The sequence below is a fragment of the Numenius arquata genome, chromosome 9, assembly GCF_964106895.1.
Source record: "Numenius arquata chromosome 9, bNumArq3.hap1.1, whole genome shotgun sequence".
In the NCBI taxonomy this organism is placed as follows: Eukaryota; Metazoa; Chordata; class Aves; order Charadriiformes; family Scolopacidae; genus Numenius; species Numenius arquata.
In genome coordinates, this window is record NC_133584.1 from 2,240,614 (window position 1) to 2,259,477 (window position 18,864).

Here is an 18,864-nt window from a genome sequence, read left to right on the forward strand (position 1 = left end):
CCCATTGACTCCAGTCCCTCTGACGCCGAAGGTGCCCAGATCCACTGGTGATGGTTTCTGTGAATCCCACAGACTGATCAAAACAACATTTTTGCAAATAAACTGTTATGATTTCCCTCTTGCATCAGCGTTCCTCATTTCTTGAGGAGCTGAAGCTACAAAGAACAGTTTGGTGAAACAAGCGAGATCCAAAGGCAGGAGATATTGAAATGTGGAAGATTTAATATTTTTATTACATGTTTTTGGAGCCCTGATTATACCCCCGCCCTCCAGGAATTTATTTACCTAAGGAAAATTATACGACTGATTACAAGATTGCAGGTTCATTTTTACTGCTGAGAACTCTCTCTTTTTTTTTTTCTTATTTTTTTACAGCTCACGTTACACTTGCATGACTCGTAAAGTTTTGTAACATCTTGAAATTTTTAATGCTACATTGCGGAAAGGTACTTATATATAGATGAAGTAGGCAGAATACTTGCTTTGCAGTCTTTCTGAGAGGGGGAAAGTTAGTTTCTTGGTTTGAATAGGCCTGTGAATGGTTTCTTTGAGCTGTCGGACAGTGAGTTCACAGGGTGCTCACAGGAGCTGCCTCGCGTTTGTCCTTCAGGCTGAGTGCAAAGTGAGGAACTGTGTCTTTAAAACATAACATAAGAAGGAATGCTTCCTACAGGGGAATAAAGATAAATTATGCAGAAATCGTGACCGCAGTGTGCATGGAATTACAGTGGTAAGATCCCCATGGTAAATATTTGACAAATAGGACAGCATCTTAGTCATAATCTCAGTTGTTCCAATAAATCATTGCACCTGGGCCTTTTAAATCATAATTCACGTCAGCCAGCGCTGCATACTGAGTTAAGGTCAGGAGAGATTTCCAGATGTATTATGATGATTATCTAACAATTCAGTTAATAGAGCCATAGAATTAGATGAGATTTTTGTCAATTCGGATGTCACAGCAACAGAGACCTTTGACTGAAACAACATCATGAATATTGGATAAGATCCCGCAGTGCTGCTCCTCCATGTTATATTATCCAAGTATGAAGGTTATAAATACAGGAGTGCTATTGTTCGCTTTCCAGTTGGTAAAAACAAGGAAAAAAACCAACCCCATAATCAAGTTCCAATACACAACTAGATATAATATAGCTTTTTCTTTTTATATATATCTGTATATATATATCAAGTAAAAAAATCTAAAATAGTTGGAAGTAAAAAATGAAAAAATAGCTGATTGTGTTATTTTTTTTCTTTACAGTGATATGGTAGCGAATACAAGACAAATGAGTAATAAACATTTACATAAGGTGTTCTGGTCCCATCTCCATCAATAGGGCTCAGACTGGAATAGAAAATGGAACAAGGTGATTTTTGTTTTTTGGCTGCAGCTTCTGCAAATGACAAAGATGAGGCTGAGAAGACAGAAGGAAATTATAGCACGAAATAAAATAAAACTCTAAGGTCTTTTGGAAAACACTTTGAACACCATAGAGTAAAATTTACTTCTGAACTGAGGGAGCAAACACGAGGCATCACTAAGTCCTTCTTAGGCTGAAGATACTTTGTGCTTATCCTGGCCTCAAAATACATCCCTTTTGTGCCATCTTACCATAAAAAAAAAAAAAAACCAAAAACCAACCAAAAAAACCCCAAACCAAAACCCTTTCAATGATTTTTTCCCCCCTCCCTGTAGCCAATAGTAAAAAAAGCAAAGCCACAAATCCATTGAATGGACCAAGCCAGATGTAAGACCTCAGTGATGCGCGAGCGGTTGGCTGCCCTTTGCCCAGGGGTGAATTTTCCCCAGAATCCTTTACATTGAAAATGTCAATTGATTAAGCTTGGCAAATCCAACTCCAAAAATTCAGTGAAATGGTCACATTGAGCCCTATTTTGGCTGTAGAAAAGAAGGAGGACTAGTCTCAGCATAAAACAAGATCATATAGACGGTCAACACAAAATGTTAAATTTTTTTTTCAGTTGTCTGCATAATAACAACATCATGTTTGCATATAGAACAGCTTTTGCATTATTGCTCTACTTATAAGAATATAGTAAGGAACTTATAACAGACTCGCACATTACAAACTTAAGGTTCTTTGGTGAAGAATGAGAAAACAGTATTTTAGCTGTAATCGAATCTCAGACAAGTCTTGGTTTTTTATCTGTTGATCCTTTGGATTCTCTCGCAGAGGAGGGAAAGGTACTGAGTCAGCTTGACCATGGCGACGATGGCCACCCCGCCGATCATCATGCAGGTGGGCCAGAAGAGGGAGTGGAACAGCACGTTGGAGCTGTACAGTTTGGTTAATATCACGTTCTTCTGCACACCTTCAGGGTCGTAGAAGCAGGAGAAGCGTTGGTACTTTCTGAAGTTTTCCATCACGACGTTCACCAGCGACATGGATTCCTCGTAATTCTTGCCACACTTGGGTATGTAGGAACACTGGGAAGAAATCAGAGGGAGAGAAATGCGTCTCCAAACCAGATACAATGTCTGCTTTCAGGTGGCAAGCAGCAAAATCTCAAGATGATTATGCTTTTCATAATATGAGTGGAATACCATTAGGCTAATAATAAATTTATCACAGACAAAACTCAATATTTTGCACATCTACAGAATTTCCCATTGGAGAGCCTCCAAGTGCTGTACAAACGTTAATGCTTTAATCTGCGCAGCGGCCTCATGAGATAGGTGAATATATTATTATTGCTAATTTACACATGCAAAAACGGAACTGATGAAGTACCTCTTCATCTGAAGTGGCATGCATACGCTGGCAGTTAGACGGGTAATTGACTCTCTGTAAATACAAATCTGGTGGTTCAGATCTCGCTTGGATCGGATCAAAGTGATCGTAGTGGGCACAAGAGTTCACTCACGGAGGAGGAGGCTGATGAGAGACCTTTATAGAAATTTTCCCTGGGGGGTAATGCCTCCATTAGGGACACATAGATAAAACGCGATTTTCCTACTGAAACCCCAGAAAACTTTTATTCAACCTCAAGCTGAAGATCAGCCTGGCTGCCAGGATGGCTTGTAGTCTTGTTCTTGCTCTTGACCCTAGCCCAAGTCCGACAGCTCCTTCTCTCTGAAGACGCTGCTTGAATTTCAGTCTCAGTCACAAAGAAAAGATTTGGGGGTGGCTCTTTCTAACGCGTTTTCAACCTAGCATTCCCAAAGAATACTAAAAACAAGCTAATTATAAAATTAGCTTATGGAGTCCATGCATTGAAGATATTCCATGGGACATGTAGGACAGTGGCCCTGGGCTGTACTGACCGCTCCTGCAAAGAGCTGGCGTGGGCTGGTGAGGTGGTGGGCAGACACACGAGGACTGAGGCTACATATGGATTTTGATCTAGAGCAGAAATATCTGAATTTGTTCTTGCTGCTGGTTTGGACTAAGGTTGACGGGAGCATCCCAGGGCACCTCACTCCCTCCTCTTTTCTAGATGCTCACTCCCTCCACACCTGAAGGTTTTTACACCTGCCCGGGATTTTGATTAAATTCCCTACACAGGTAAGTCCTGCTTCAGGAGGGGTGGGAATCTGTGACTTAACTTCTCATTGAATGTGTGTGCGGTCACCCAGAAGGTCACTACTCCCTCCTAATTATGGGGTAGTCATGGGTCCCACCATAACCCCAGTTATGGGGTGACCATGGGTTCCACCATGCTCCATACCTGTGCTGCCAAACCCTCTTATCCCAGGTGACACCTAAAGTAGCTCCAAATAATTTAATGAGAGGAAGTGAGTTTTGCAAGGGAAAAAAAGATGTTTTGATTAAAATAATGTGACCCATGGCTTTTGATTATTATTGTGTTAATGTATATACTTTATAAATGTCCCTCAGTTCTTTTTCATGACTATGCCATGACTTTTTTGTAAGGTACTGTGAAAAATCTCTTGTCCTAATAACGATCAAAGAATTACCCTCATAACAGGATTTGATTGATTCATTGGCAAGTTTATTAGCACAGAATATGATTTGAAGCGCGGCAGAAAGATTGCCTGGCCTTAGCAGACTGGAGCATTAAGGGTAGAGCATGGCAGCGCTGCCACTATGAATATTTCATAGAGCTCTAGAAATTAGAGATGGAAAATATCAGAGCAGTAATATCTCATCCATCTTCCTGCTGGTGCAGGTCTGCTCCCTCCAGGATATTCTCTTGCACTCTGCTCAGCTTTGTCTTAAATGGCCAAAGCCAAGAGCCCTCTTCCAGTGCTTATGACTCTTTAATAGATCATAATCTAATAAGTAGGGGAATTTCTCAGTGAAGCGTACCTCATTTTCTTTTACTAAATTATGAGCTATCACTGTCGTAACAGCGGTATTTCCAGCTCAGATGCTTTTTTTTTTTCTTTTTTTTCTTGCAAGTTTGGTGCTATACATTTTTGTTTCTTGAAGTCCCAGCTGTTACTATCCTGAGTGAGGAGATTAAAATGGGAGCTGGCAGGGAATTTCATACCCACAGTTGTTATGCTGTACCTGTGACTGCAGACTACTAAACCTCTGCTGTTCTCTTACACCTCGGCATTGTCAAACACTTGGAAATCTGCAAATCTGAAAGTAAACAATGTCTGTCTCTCCACCTCAAGCGAGGATTCTGTGACACAACGTGAGAAAAGTGGTTCTTGTGTTACTTGCAACCTGGTGATGAGAAGGATGTAGTAGGCAGCTACAGAGCGAACTTGTTATTACATTTCCAGCTCAGCTTTTCTAATTTAAAGGACTGGAGAGGTGGCCTGTATGAACCACCTCTGGACTTGCCCACTCCAACGCCATCCTCAGTACAGAGTTTCTCCAGGACTTATCCACTCAACTTATGAATGCCTCCAATGGTGGAGATCACACAACACCTCCAGGAACGCTGGGGGCAGTTATATTTGAGACAACCCTATTGCCAGAGAGGCTCCCAGTTCAGGGTGGCAGTGAAATAACCGGCTCTTGTCATATGTCTGCGGCTGGGGTGTGTGTCCCTGCGATCTCTGTGAGAAAGGGGTCGGGATGTCGATGTACAGCTCTCTTGGAAAGCGCCACGGGTTTGAACCCAGGGCTGAAGGGGAGGAGCTTTGTGTCTGTGCTGGCCAGATATCGATTCCTGCAGCTGGAATTCTGCAGCCCCAGCCCAGAAATGAGCCTGATGGGACCGGCAGCCGATCATCGCTGCTCCCCCCGCTCCGGGCACACTCCTCCCTGGGTTATAAACACCCAGCCCTTCCACGGGAAACGGTGAGATCCCCCACCATTTCTCAGTCTCAGGCAGTTCTAGCTGGCACAAGGGTGATTCTGGTGATTAAAGCCTGCTTGTTATCTCACTTATGGAGCACGGGTATAAATCAGCAGCGGCTCCGATGACACGAAAAGAATCAAAATGATATAGTACGGGATGGAAATGGGGCCTCTAGAACTGCTTTAACTGCTGCAGCCCTTCCTCGGGGTGACAGCCTGGCTCCGTGGTGCGGGTGTGAGGGGACACCGGCCGATTTACCTCTCCCAGAGGCTGTTTCAGCCTCTGACAGCCGAGAAAGGAAAAGTGTAGCCGTGAAAGCATTTAAGCCGTGACGGTTGTAGTATTGACAAGGGGCTGGACTTGTCGGAAAGGCTAGAGGTAAAGTATGCACAGTGAGAGCAATGAAAAACGGTGAAAAATCTCCTGCACCTCTCTGGGAGAGGCTGGAGCAGCTCAACCGGTATCCATCGACTTCCCGCTGATTCCCACCGGAGACTGGCAGCTGCGCGCTGTGGAGCTCCATACAAATCGCACCCACTCCTTACCGCACCTTGTGGGATGACGGCAAGTCTCCTTAGACGAATCATTACTTAAAAATCAAAGTGGGTTTTGCTCCGTCCACGCTGGCTGGCAGGGAGGGGTGAGGAGAGAGCCGGGCTCCAGACGCTGCTCTGCTCAGCCAGGCAGAGAGATTGGCAGGGGGATGCGGGACCTCTTAAAGGTCACTGGTGTCACCCTCGGAGGGTCAGCACCGGGCTCCGCAATGTCCCCAGTAACGCCAGGGCTCAGCCAGCCAGGGAAGGCTTTTTTTAAAAATTTATTTGGTAAGGAGAAAGTTAGGAAATGCAGATCTGAATAGGAGAAGGAGAGAGAGAACCCAGCTGGAGCATCACCCTGCTCAGGGCTGCTCGTCTCCGGTCCAGGGACAGGGAGAGCCTGTCAGGGATTGTGCTGGAGTCTCCGCCAAGCACAAGAAACCGGGTGTTTTATAGACATTGCAAACTTCCATTCGAAACTGCCTTTGGATTCAGGTCACGTTGCCAGCAGCATGTCAGGAAAACCTAGGGATCCTCCCGAGAGCAGAGCTTAACCTGTAAAACAACCTTGGGCTGGAGAAGAATTAACTGTACCTACATCAAATGAAGAGGAGGTGGCACCTGGGAAAATTTCAAAGTCCATTTCAGCACGCAAAAATCATCAATAGCAGAATGCGGAGATTTATGCTGAATGTCCTGATTTATTTGAATCCAGTGGAGCGTGGTGACCGATCTGATCTCTTTTAACCAAATTGCGGCACAAGCATCACTGGATTTTTGCTCCTGCCCCAGCAGAAAGCGGGGTCTGTCCTGCCACAGGTTTCACGAGTGTCTCTGTTCTGCAGTGATGCTGAACCCGGGGGGGGGGACACGATGGGGCACTTTTCTCCCTTTTACACTTCAGATCCAGAGGACTCGGTCTCTCAGCCACAGGAGCTAATTATCCCGCGGAATAACCGGCCCGGTGCAACCACTCCGTGCTTTGACTAATTTTAATATCGCTTCATCTTAATATGCAGAAGTAATTTGGTCGAGTGAGCTGCTACCATAAATAGAAACGCAATAGGTTTCATTGTCAGCAGCCTGAACCGGGGCTCTGCTTTGCTGAGCGCCCGCAGTTTGGGGTTCGGTGACCTTGGATAACGAAGTAGTTAATGCAAATCTGGCACTTGAGGGTCTAATGACTTTGCTGTGTCCCGGCTGGCTGCGATTGGAGGTACCCACGCGATAGATACAGAGAAGGGAAGGTGGGAAAGGGACATTCCTGGGTCCGATCCTGCCCTGGAGCAGCCAGCCACCTGTGAAGAGGCGGTGTCGTGCCGGGGTTTGATGCACAGCATCGGCTCAGCCGCGCAGCTGGGGCTGCGGGAGGGCGAGGAGATGCCTTCTGTGCATCCGCCATGTTCGTTAGAGCCTCCAGACAGGGGCTGGCTCCTTCCCACCTGGATGGAGTCACGCTGGATTCTGTACTTGCCGAAGCAGAGGGAGGAATTCTTCTGCTGATTTGTTAAAAAGTTTTTGTTTTTTTTTTGGTTCAGTGTCTGGAATCAGACTGACTCCTCAGCTTATACATGCCCCAAAGCCAGGCCTTTAATTTTTATGTTGCTGCTTTTATCTTGACAATTGGGTGACAGAGCACCGGAACAGGCTGCCCAGGGAGGTCGTGGAGTGCCCTACTCTGGAAATTTTCAAGACCCACCTTGATGCAGTCCTGAGTGATGTGCTCTGGGCAATCCTGCTTTGGCAGGGGAGTTGGACTAGATGATCTCTAGAGGTCCCTTCCAACTCTGACAATTCCGTGATTCTGAGTTCCCGCTCCCCAAACTTTCAGCATCTTTGCAGCATCTGCAGGGGTTAAGTGCTGTGCCTTGACCCCAGCGGCACATCTGACCTCGGTGGAGATGCTCAGGGTGCAGAGTTGGTCACCAGAGATCGAGATGGAGGCACGTCTGTGGTTAGACACGGAGGTCTTGGCTCTCTTCTCAGCTCTCCCTACCATCTTGATGCACTCCCTGCATGGGACAGAGGTGGAAAACTGCCCCCTCCAGAGATGTGACCTCAGTTTGTGCCCCGATTTCTGCGCTCTCTGCTCTGTATTTACCAAGGAAGCAGGAGCTGGAAGCCTTATACTGCTTTAAAGTGAGGAATGGGTATAACGGGGTGAGCAGCCCTCCAGAAACCCATTTAGGAAGAAATTTTATTCAGTGCTCCTACCTCGGAATTAATTTTCATTGTTTCCTCAGTGTGGTAGAGCAGAAGCTTCTGGCCAGAAGAGGTGAGATTAACGTACACCTGGAGGCAGGGGTACTGAGAGATTTTCCAGCAGTCTGGACCGCAGCTAAATGAGCAGTTGAAGGTTTCCGTGATGGATGCGTTGAGAAGCGAGCACTGAGCCTCTTCTGTCCAGACACTAAGCAGGAAAAAAAAAAGAGGTTAGAGCATGGCAGGAATGGGAAATAAGCACTAAACACAGCTCAGGCTTTGAGTCAGGCATATACTGAGGGGCATCTTGCAGGAGATGGTACATAGAATCATAGAATCATTCAGGTTGGAAAAGACCCTTGGGATCATCGAGTCCAACCATCAACCCTACTCTACAAAGTTCTCCCCTACACCTTATCCCCCAGGACCGCATGTGAACGACTCTTAAACACATTCAGGGATGGTGACTCAATCCCCTCCCTGGGCAGCCTGTTCCAGTGTCTGACCACTCTTACTGTGAAGAATTGTTTCCTAGTGTCTAGTCTAAACCTACCCTGTGGCAGCTTGAAGCCACTCCCTCTTGTTCTATCGCTAATTACCTGTGAGAAGAGACCAGCACCAACCTCTCTACAGTGTCCTTTCAAGTAGTTGTAGAGAGTGATGAGGTCTCCCCTCAGTCTCCTCTTTCTCAAACTAAACAGTCCCAGCTCCTTCAATTGCTCTTCATAAGATTTATTGTCCAGGCCCTTCACCAGCTTCGTTGCCCTCCTCTGCACTTGCTCCAGCACCTCGATATCTCTCTTGTATTGAGGTGCCCAAAACTGGACACAATACTCCAGGTGTGGCCTCACCAGTGCTGAGTACAGGGGCACAATCACCTCCCTACTTCTGCTGGTCACACTATTTCTCATACAAGCCAGGATGCCGTTGGCTTTCTTGGCCAATTTCTACATGTTGCAGGACTTTGAGCAAAGGCTGGACTTTCTCATGTCGCACATCGCAGACAGTGTATTATTCTGTAGCACCCAAAGTTTGTGCTTTGGGCACAAAAATACCCAATTTTCTCATATCTATGTATTTAGTCTGGGGCTAAATCTGGAGACTTTTAGTCTGGAGAAGGTATATTAGAAGTATCAGAGAGGAAAACCGAGCAGCCTGCCCTGTGGAGAGCACAACGTGTGTGGTGCTGCCTGATGGGACACCCTGGAACAAAACTCGGTGGTGAACCACAACATCCAGTTCAATTCAAAGTGAAGGCTGGGAGGAAGACTTTGAATTCCCACGGTGCGTATATTCATAGGCATGAAGACACAGTAATGCACAGGTGGTACCACATGCAGCACCACCTGTGGAAAGGCTTTTTCTAGTGGTAGTTTGCTCCATATTCCGTAAGTTAAAGCAGCAGTTGTAATCACTCTGGAGGATTTCAGCTTATCTCCAATTCACCAGAGGCTGAAACTGGAACGATGGTGTGCACTGCCAATGCTCACTTGGGTTTCGTGCATGTATTTAAAAATCTATGTCAGTATTTTCCTTGGGAACGAGAGCAGAGGGCTCTGTGCGAGGCTCTTCCCAGGCTTGGGGGGTGGTTTCCCCCCCAGGGCTCCCCTTTAGCCCCGCTCATGTCTGTCCTGCCATCAGCAGGCTGAGGCTCTGCCTGTCCCTCGCCAAACCTACCAAAGGCTTTACACGCTAAGCGATATCAAAGATTTCCGACTAATTCTCTTGGTATTCTACTTTGGCAGTAATTCTCCTTGTATATTCCATTTTACATTTATATTAAATTATGCTATGATTTCTGGGGGGAAATCAGATTTTTCCCCCACACCTCCCAGGCAGTGTTTTTCAGTTTCTGTAAAGGAGAATAACCGCTAAGGAGATGTGGCTGTGTGAAGAGAAGTGACACAAAGACTCTTGGGTTGTCATCTTTGCCTCACTTTCACCTTTCTGGCTGCTGTTTTATTCATGCATGGGGGTAATAAAGTGACACCTACCTACCAGACCTGTGAAGATGGAATATTTAATACTTTGTGGGTGCTTTGATATCTTCTGGCAATTTTTTCACGTAGTTTGTAATATAAATCCTCTCTTTCCACATGAGCAGTTTTGACCTTAGCAGCCTCTGCAACTGACCCTGATATTGCTCAAAGGTCTGGGAGAGCAATTTGGAAAAGCAAGTGCCCTCGGATGCTTAGCAGGTCTTGATCTCGGTTCTCAAAATCTGAACTTTGCCTGGATTTAAAAAGGGACAAGTATCTTTATTGCACAAATAAGACGCTGCAAATCAGTACAATTCATCCTCAGGCATTGCTACTTTTTCCTCATTGTCGCAAGGTCAAGAAGGATTATTTTCCTGCAGGTGCACCGGTATGATTGAGGATGTTCACACCAGTTAACTGTAGGCACTTATTGTATATGCCTAAAGAAGCAGCCTGTGGCGGATAAGCCAAAACATGCCAAGCATTGGCCGCTGTCTCAGGGTGGTTTTGGGCATGACAGACTAATGTTTTGATCCCCAATTGCATGTTTTTCATTCTTCTAACTCCACTGATCAGGGCAGAAAAAACATTGCTGACAGCCTTATTATGGTCTGGGCTGGATTTCGAATAGGGCTGGGTGCTTGAGAACTGGTTTCAAATGCTGCTAATGAATCGCAGCCCAAACTCTCTGCTCCGTGACAGAGAAGGAAGCCAGAGAAGGCCTCAGAAAAATTAAGTGCAGCCCAGTAATGATGAAAGATGATCTTTCACTTTCAGCAAATTACTATATTTCAGGAGGATTTCACTTGTTAAAATGAAAGCAATAACCGACATGGAAAACTACATGCTACAAAGCAGCTTGATTTCTTTCTCAAATTAATTCTCCATTCTTCATTTGAAAGTGCGTTGTTTCTCCAGGCTGCTAAATGTTTTTGCTGTTTTTTTTTCCTCAGTTTGGGCTCTGCAGCAACGGCCCCTGGGAGGCTCACAGGGTTCAGCAGGCTCTAATTCTTCCCTCGCTTATGCCGGTATTGCTCAACTCGCATTCACTGTAGTTATGCCTAATTTATACTGGGGTATGGAAGTGGCGAATGTGTGTTGAACAAAGGAAAAACTCTAAACCTTTAATAAAAAGAGTCAAAGGAGTAAGCCAAGAGAAGTCAGGTGGAGCAGGGAGTGTGAGATCAGGGTAACCCTCACGAAATTACCTTTGCATGTAAGACCGCAGCAGGGTGATTCCCAGGAGGAAGAACATCATGATAGAGCACACCATCATGGCCAGCCCGAGGAGTATGGCCCGGTCTTCTCCGGCTTTTAGGGCGGTGACTGTTTTCCTTTTGTCCAGTAGGTCGTGATCCCTGATTTTTTGGTAAATATTTCTGAGGTTGAAAATAATACATTCTTATGTGAAGTTCATAGTTAATCAATGAACCCTCTACATGGTTCCACCTCCATACCCATCTCGTGAGAGAGAAAGGCTTAAAGGTCCTCAGATGTCCTTTTTCATCGGATTCACTCTGACCTGGTGGAAACTTACTCATCTCCAAAATAAATTATAGCCATTTCTGAAAAGGTAAAAACCTCTTAGAACAAATATAAAGATTAGACCCTTGTGCCAGCTCAGTAAATCCTTCTTTGGTACAGCTTAATTGGCTCAGTTGACTTATCCCACAGGTGAATTTGACCTGTCAATGCCGACTTAGGCCACTAGAAGATGTTTAGGTATATGAGGTGTCTTTTCTTCAGCTGAATATGGTAGCAGTTCTTATGTTACCATACGTGGAAAACAGCCTGAAGAAAATCGTCACTAAAATTATCTGAAAGGACCATGTTCTTTTTAGATTCCCTGCAGGCTAGCGGCTTGGGTAATTTTCCGTCCTGAGTGTGACTCAAAGCTCATGAAACACTATGGGGATTTTGCAATTGATTTCTGTGGGTTTTTTGATTGGGAGCTTATTTACTTTGTTTATAAACTAGCTTTCTGGAAGCCCAGTTACTCATTACAGTGAAATGCTCGCAGAAAATTATCCACCAAAGCTATTTGTTCTGGGATTAAAAAAAAAAAAAGAAGATACAACAAACCATTCCCCCTTCAGCAGAGAGTCCTTTGCATTTTTCTAACCACAAGTCCTTCTTTCATCTCGGAGCCTTTGATGATTCAATGGGTCATGAGGACACAATGGTGAAGAAGGAAATATTTGAGTACATTTCAAACACACTCAAACTCTGTGGGTTTAAAATGTACTTACAGACCTGAGGCTGGTCAAAATCTCCTGTGTTTTCTGTTAACGGTTCTTTTGAATCATCCAGGCAGCACCCGAAGCATGTGAACCGCACGCCTCTGAGCCCTGGCACCACCATAACATGGACATAGTGGAAGAAGTTCCTCTTCTACTTTCTGCAAAATGGCAGGTGAGCAACATCGTCATCACTTTGGGCTCTAGCAAACCCACCGCTCATTTAAGCTGAAAACCAAGTTTCACTCAACCTTGGGGAAAAAAGCACCGTGTGTCAGACCGACCATAATAACTTTTACATTCACCAACAGGGACGAAGAAATAGAGTTAGGACATAAGTAAAATCATACATAAACGCAGCAGAAACAAGAAAAGAGGTTTAATCATAAAATCCCTGAAACTGGAATCGAGTTTGTATTTAGATGGTGAGTCACAGCCAGGAAAAGGACATATGGTGTGGGGTTTTATCGCAAAAATTTAGCTTAGATGGTACTGCAGTCGATAGCCTCCCGTACCTAAGACCCCTTGAGGTTTCTTCATCCAACTGTAATTTATATCTTTAGATGCCTATGGTTTCTCTTCAAAACCATCCTTTAAAACTTGTCAGTGTTCTCCTAGTTGGAAACGAAACGGTAATTCATCCTGTCAAATCTTTCTCTGGCGTTGGGGAGGAAAAAAAATACGTTGTGAACCGGCAGATACACTTGCCTTCAAAGAAGTAGTGTGGAGTAATAATCTAATATTACTTTTCTATTATTATTTATCAAACTGTATTTAACTCTGGGAGCCGCTATTCGGATTTGCATGGCTCCTGACCGGAGGCAGGCGGGAAGGCAGAGATTGTCGTGCAGTTCCAGCACATTAACCGACCACAGCAGCATAACTTATGTCAGCCCGTGGACATAAAGCAGGGACGCCGCAATCGCTCACTGCCGTCACCCGGGCGGCTAGGACATAAAAGGGGTACAAACGGGCAATTTAAAAACAAATAGCTAATTGAAAGTGGTTACAAATGCTTCCCCTGCGGCCTTGAGCCAAGAACTGTGCAAGAAGGGGTAGAAACAGGACGGACGGAGGGGTGTGCTGTAGAAATGGTCTGTCTGGCAGGTGGCTGGCAAGGGGGACGGTGTGTGGTGACCGGCTGCCAGGCGGGTCTCCCACGCTCGCCTGCCACGGTAAATAAAGCTAAATAAAGCTCTGCCCCGGGGGGTCGTGCTCGGAGCAGCCCTTCGCTTGCTCTTTTGCAAATATTTGTTAGTCAAAGCCCCGAACAACGGGAAAGCGGTGGCCTGGTGCACCTTACTGAGGGCTTTTTTTCCTCCCGAATGCCTGCCAGGAGTCGGTCTGGTGGCAACGTCAAGGTGTGTGGTGGCGTGGGACGTGCTGGTGAGCGATGCGGTGGTCCTGCTGCAGCCCGGGAGACACGCTGAGAAACCATCCCTCCTCCTCCTCCTCCTCCTCCCCGCTCCTGCCAGCTCCAGGGAGGTAACAATTTGCTCAGTGTGATACGGGGAACATCTGCTATTACAAAACTTCACGTTTTTGGCCCTGAGAACCCTGGGTTTGGGCAACATGGTATGTTGTGCAGAATATTTTGCCAGTAACAGAGTGGCCTTAGCATCTCCTTAGCTCTGGATGGAACGGTGTGGCCCACACGTGTGTGTGTGCTGCTCCGCGGAGGAAGGGGGGTGGATTTTGTGGATGTGTGAACTTTTGGCGCAGCCCAGGGACCTCTTTCTGCTCGGTGAGCTGGAAGAGCGCTGTGCTCAGCCGGCTGATTTTGGGTCCCAGGGCTGCACAGCCTCAATTAGCTGACTGCTGCGGTGTGGTTAAGCACAGATCACTGCATCCCAGACACTCCTCATCCAGGTGACTCTGTCTAATACTTATGATTAAGTGATAACTCCCCAAATACGACACCGAGGAGGGGGGGCTGTTTGTTTTTAAAGAAGTCCCAGCCGTCAGAAGATGGGGGCCTCTCTGCCCTGTGCAAAGACATTTAATAGAAATCGAGCCTCCAAGGACAAAAGGTCTTTGTTCTCCTGATAGTTTCCAAACTGAAGTTCTCCCCTGCTAAATCTCAGTGTCACTTTTGTCAAATTGCTCAGAGGATAGCGGCTGGCGGCTCTACCCGGGCTCAGCTGCCAGAGAGAGGGAATCTCGGCTGTGACTGTGCCTGCTGGGGACAGGGCAGAGATTTCCCTCTCCGGATCTCTCCGCACAGCAGCCGGGATCCCTCTGCAGTGTGGTCAGCAGCTCCTGATGTGATCTCCGGAGGAGGGCTTAGGGAGGACCTGCGTGATGAAATTCGGCAGCCCAGGTTACATTAGCCTGAACATGGGACAGCCAAGGAGAATTACAGTGCTGGTTTAAGCCTTAATAAGAAATTCTACATCTTCCGTAGAGTTGCTTGTATTTGCTGCAGCCAAGACCTTTCTTTGCCATCATGAGGGACATGACCTTTTATGTGAAGGACAAGACATGCCACATGCATCCTGTGTGCTCTGCTGGTGCAGGACTACGCCGCAGCTCTGGGGATATGATGAATTTATTGGTACATATATAGGAACGGTCCGGTATGCCAAGGGCTTCCAACTGGGCAAGCCCACGTAGAGAAGGAGAGGCTAAAGTAATGCTTCTTCTGACCTAGTACAATTCTTGTTTTGTTCCAAAATGGGTAGATCTAGGAGAGCTGCAAAGCGGGTCTAGTTTCCTCCATGGAAATCTGGATAACCAGGCACCTGCCATTACTTTGTTTTTATTTTATTCTTTTTAAATAAACACAAATTGCCTACCCTCAACTTCCTTCCCCTTGCAAATGGACCGTGGTGTGATGCTGAGGGAGACGCTGCCTCCTCCGTCACTATGCGGTCACGGGGCTTGTCAGGTGGGGATACCTGCCTGCCTGGATTATTCAGAGTGACTTTGAATTCACATTCCCTTCTCTGATATCACAGTCATTATGCAGTTGTCACTCAAATTACCTCATGTTGAGGTGTCTACTGATATCAGAAATCCTTGAATGCAAGGGTCAAAAAAACCTTCCGTTTCTCACCTGCAGAATTCCCAACGCTCAGGGACTTCTCTGCTCAGAAGCCAATTTCTTTACGTTTTTCTCTACAGGGTACATTAAGCTGCATCATTTTTTGTTGTTAGAGCTATGGCAACAGGAAATCTCTCTGGAGCTCTCACAAAAGTCCCGGTGATGGTTGTAGAAGGATTCCTATTGATATGAACAGATTTCGTTCATTCAATTCTTTCCCTCTTTCCCACCAAACTGGACCAAATCGAACCAAACCAAACCAGTGTTTTGGTTTTCCAAGCTCACAATCTTGTCAAAAGCATAATTAGCTGAGAAGTAATGAGGGCTAGGTTTCTGAAGCATAAAAAATGCCAGTTGGGGAACAGCAGATGTCTAAACCAGCAATGAAATAGATAAATTTTGGGTGTGATCCTGCAAAAAGAGATGCCTGAGAGAGACCTTCCACCCAGGAGGAGGTGATTCCTCCACAGCAAGAGACGTTGCCGCACAGGTTATTATTACAGTGCAATCCCTCAGAAGTCCGTGGTTGTAACATGTGTTAGGTGACAAGTTTGTTCCTCCAACTGACAATCTTCCCGTCTGAAGTTTAAAGAATCACAGAATGCTATGGGGTTGGAAGGGACCTCTGGAGATCATCTAGCCCAATTCCCTGCCAAAGCAGGTCCACCCAGAGCAGGTTGCACAGGAACATGTCCAGGTGGGGTTTGAATGTCTCCAGAGAAGGAAACTCCACCACCTCCCTGGGCAGCCTCTTCCAGGGCTCTGCCACCCTCAAAGTAAAGAAGTTCCTCCTCATGCTTAGGTGGAACTTCTTATATTCAAGTTTGTGCATTGTGCATTACCTCTTGTCCTATCCCTGGGCACCACTGAAAAAAGACTGGCCCCATCCTCTTGACAAGAACAACAATTCCTAGGAAAGGGTCATTTAGGAGAAGTATTTTCTTTAAACTGCGCTTCTTGTTTGATACAGGGATTGCTACTGGTGACCTTACATGTGTTAAAATCACTGCCAGCCGCTGGTGGATGAGTTTCTCCCACCAGCAACACTCACCCTGTGTTCACACCTCTCCTCTGCAGTCCTGAGGCTGCGGTCAGCACTCTCTGATTTCCATTTTCTCTCCCTCCCTTTTCCTCCTGCATCTTATTAATCACTCCCAGGGTATGAGCAACTCCTTCTGGGAAATAAACCCACTCAAAGGCTTGAAAAGACACCTGAAATGACCACAGCCAGTGTGTAAGCACAGAGATGCTGCTCCATACATCCCTATTTCTGCAGGCAGAGCTCTGCCAAGGGTTTAAGTGACCAGAAACAGGTGAGCCCTGTTTAGCACAGCTCTCAGCCCAAGTTAATAAGTCCCACTGAAAGGCATGGCTTGAGTTGAAGGCCATGCTAATCAGGAGCTTGTGGCTTCCAGCCAGCCCAACGTGTAGGCAGATATCTCCTCTAAGCGTCTAACCTTGGACCATTCTGTCCATGACAGTGCCTTAAGGCAGAGGAATATTAGCCTGGGGAAAATTCAATTAAAGAGGAGACTTGCAGAAGTACATCTAACCCTAGTTCGTTAGATAACCAGCTCCAAAGGTCCATGGAAACCTGCTGCCAAGCTGGCCTTTGTGGCTTCTAAATATCTGTTTGGGACTGGATTACCAAAACAGCTGGATACCTCTGCAACCTTTGCAGAAAAGTTCAGCAAATGGGCAAATTCTCCAAAGAAACTCAGTGTCCTGAGGACAGCTCTGCTGCCTGAACTCATGAGCACATTTTCTCAAGCAGATGCAAGCGGTAATGTCTCATTAGAATAGCAGAAGAGTGTGTTTTGCTAATTGGCACATGTAGATACATTGACCTCTGTTTTTGTTTCACCGGAGTCTGATTTTTTGTGATTGCATTTAGCAGTGACTTCAAGGGGAACTGAAGGAGAGGAGGCAAGGGAGGGAAGGGGGAAAGAAAAGAAAAGAAAGGGAAATGTGTGCAGTTGCGGCAAGACAAGCTGTCCAGCAAATCTCACTGCAAAGGAGAGAGATTTTGGAAGGATGAGTCTGAGCATTACTGACTATTGTTCTTTCATCAGTGATATTTAACTTCTTTCATTCCCAACTGAGTGTTGCCTTTGTCTGTGGACTTAAAACTTCTCCTTCCCTTTCTTTCTCTTTTGTGTAGTTCCCTGCTCCACTGAGAGACCCAGTAACTCATTTATTCCTCTGTCTCCTTCAGCTTGTTCCATCCAGCAAGAGCACTTAGGTGGGCTGGTGGGCTCCCAGATCACTTTCAAGCTGCTTTTCATACCCCAGACACTGTGCAGTGTACTGTGCTCGTGGTCATCCTCACACACACGTTCATATAAACAGAAAACATCTCCGACAGCTGGATGCATCATCCAGATGTGTAAGAGTGGGACAGGGCAATGATCTAGCTGGGGGAGAGGAGGCACTGTGTGTGTGTTGCCTGGAGGGAGGTGTGGGCTGATGGCTGGGAGCAAGACAGCTGAAAAAGACATAAAGGTTTCACAGGCGCTAGAGCTGAGGTTGCAAACCTGTGGCTGGGGATTAGTGTGATGTTAAATGTGCGATGTGTGTGTGTGCTGACCTTGGAGATGGTCACGGCGTGCTGCTGATGTCCTGAGAACACGGAAGACTTTGGCCATGGCTCTGGCATTGTCCCTCCACTCTGTTTTGGCTTGGCACGACAACCCTGGCACTCATCGGCTGGTAATCTTGTTGGGGGGTGAGAGACAAGGGAGGGACACCCCTTGCATCCCTCTTTCCTCCCTCAGTGCCACCACTGAAGAGACACTACAGGCCATACTCCTAAAGATCCAAACCCCCAAGAGACAATCAGCATAGATGCCATTTACCTTTTCTCATCATGTCTGTAAGATGTAGAGCTCCGGCCACTGGTCCAAATAAACATTTTAGAGGGTTGCCCAGTGTTGGCTTTGCTTGCTGCAGTGGGACGATGGAAAGACCTGGGGGAAGAGGGATAATTTTTGTCACTGCCTGTCCAACGCGGCAGAACACATTATATCCAGCGTGCCAAATCCCCTGTGGCTGTGCCCAGTTGTGCTCTGAAGATGGACCATTTGTTAACTCAAGGTAAGATGTAAAATAATGGGGATGACAGATCAGTGGGTGGGAATGAAGGATAAATCTCATTAGTCCCACTAGTAAAATGTGATCCTGGCTAATCATAGAATTCTCTAAGTTGGAAGGGACCTTTCAGATCATCAAGCCCAACCATCAACCCAACACTGACAAAAACCATCACTAAACCATGTCACTAGTCACTATGTCAACCCATCTTTTAAGTATCTCCAGGGATGGTTGTCCAGACAAGTTGTGGATGCCCCACCCCTGGAAGTGTTTAAGGCCAGGTTGGATGGGGCTTTGAGCAACCTGGTCTGGTGGGAGGTGTCCCTGCCCAGGGCAGGGGGGTTGGAACCTGATGATCTTTAAGGTCCCTTCCAACCCAAACCATTCTATGATTCTGTGATTCTATGATTCTATGGTGACTCAACCACTTCCCTGGGCAGCCCATTCCAATGCTTGATAACCCTTTCAGTGTAAAAATTTTTCCTAATATCCAATCCAAACCTCCCCTGGAGAAACTTGACGCCGTTTCCTCT

The 18,864-nt window shown here is 46.2% G+C and overlaps 1 protein-coding gene across 2 annotated transcripts in view; it reads right to left on the reverse strand.

Moving 5' to 3' along the window:
* Positions 1–211: 211 nt before the first annotated feature.
* The window catches only part of KCNMB2 (potassium calcium-activated channel subfamily M regulatory beta subunit 2), a 54,675-nt gene continuing 36,022 nt past the window's right edge, over positions 212–18,864 (reverse strand). For both annotated transcript variants that reach the window (XM_074153587.1, XM_074153586.1), the window contains 4 exons: positions 18,097–18,207; positions 11,170–11,340; positions 7,995–8,190; positions 212–2,452 (listed from right to left, as the gene is read on the reverse strand). In XM_074153587.1, the coding sequence (XP_074009688.1) occupies positions 2,168–2,452; positions 7,995–8,190; positions 11,170–11,340; positions 18,097–18,207 (763 nt within the window). In that variant the 3' untranslated portion in view covers positions 212–2,167. The remainder of the gene's footprint in view (positions 2,453–7,994; positions 8,191–11,169; positions 11,341–18,096; positions 18,208–18,864) is intronic.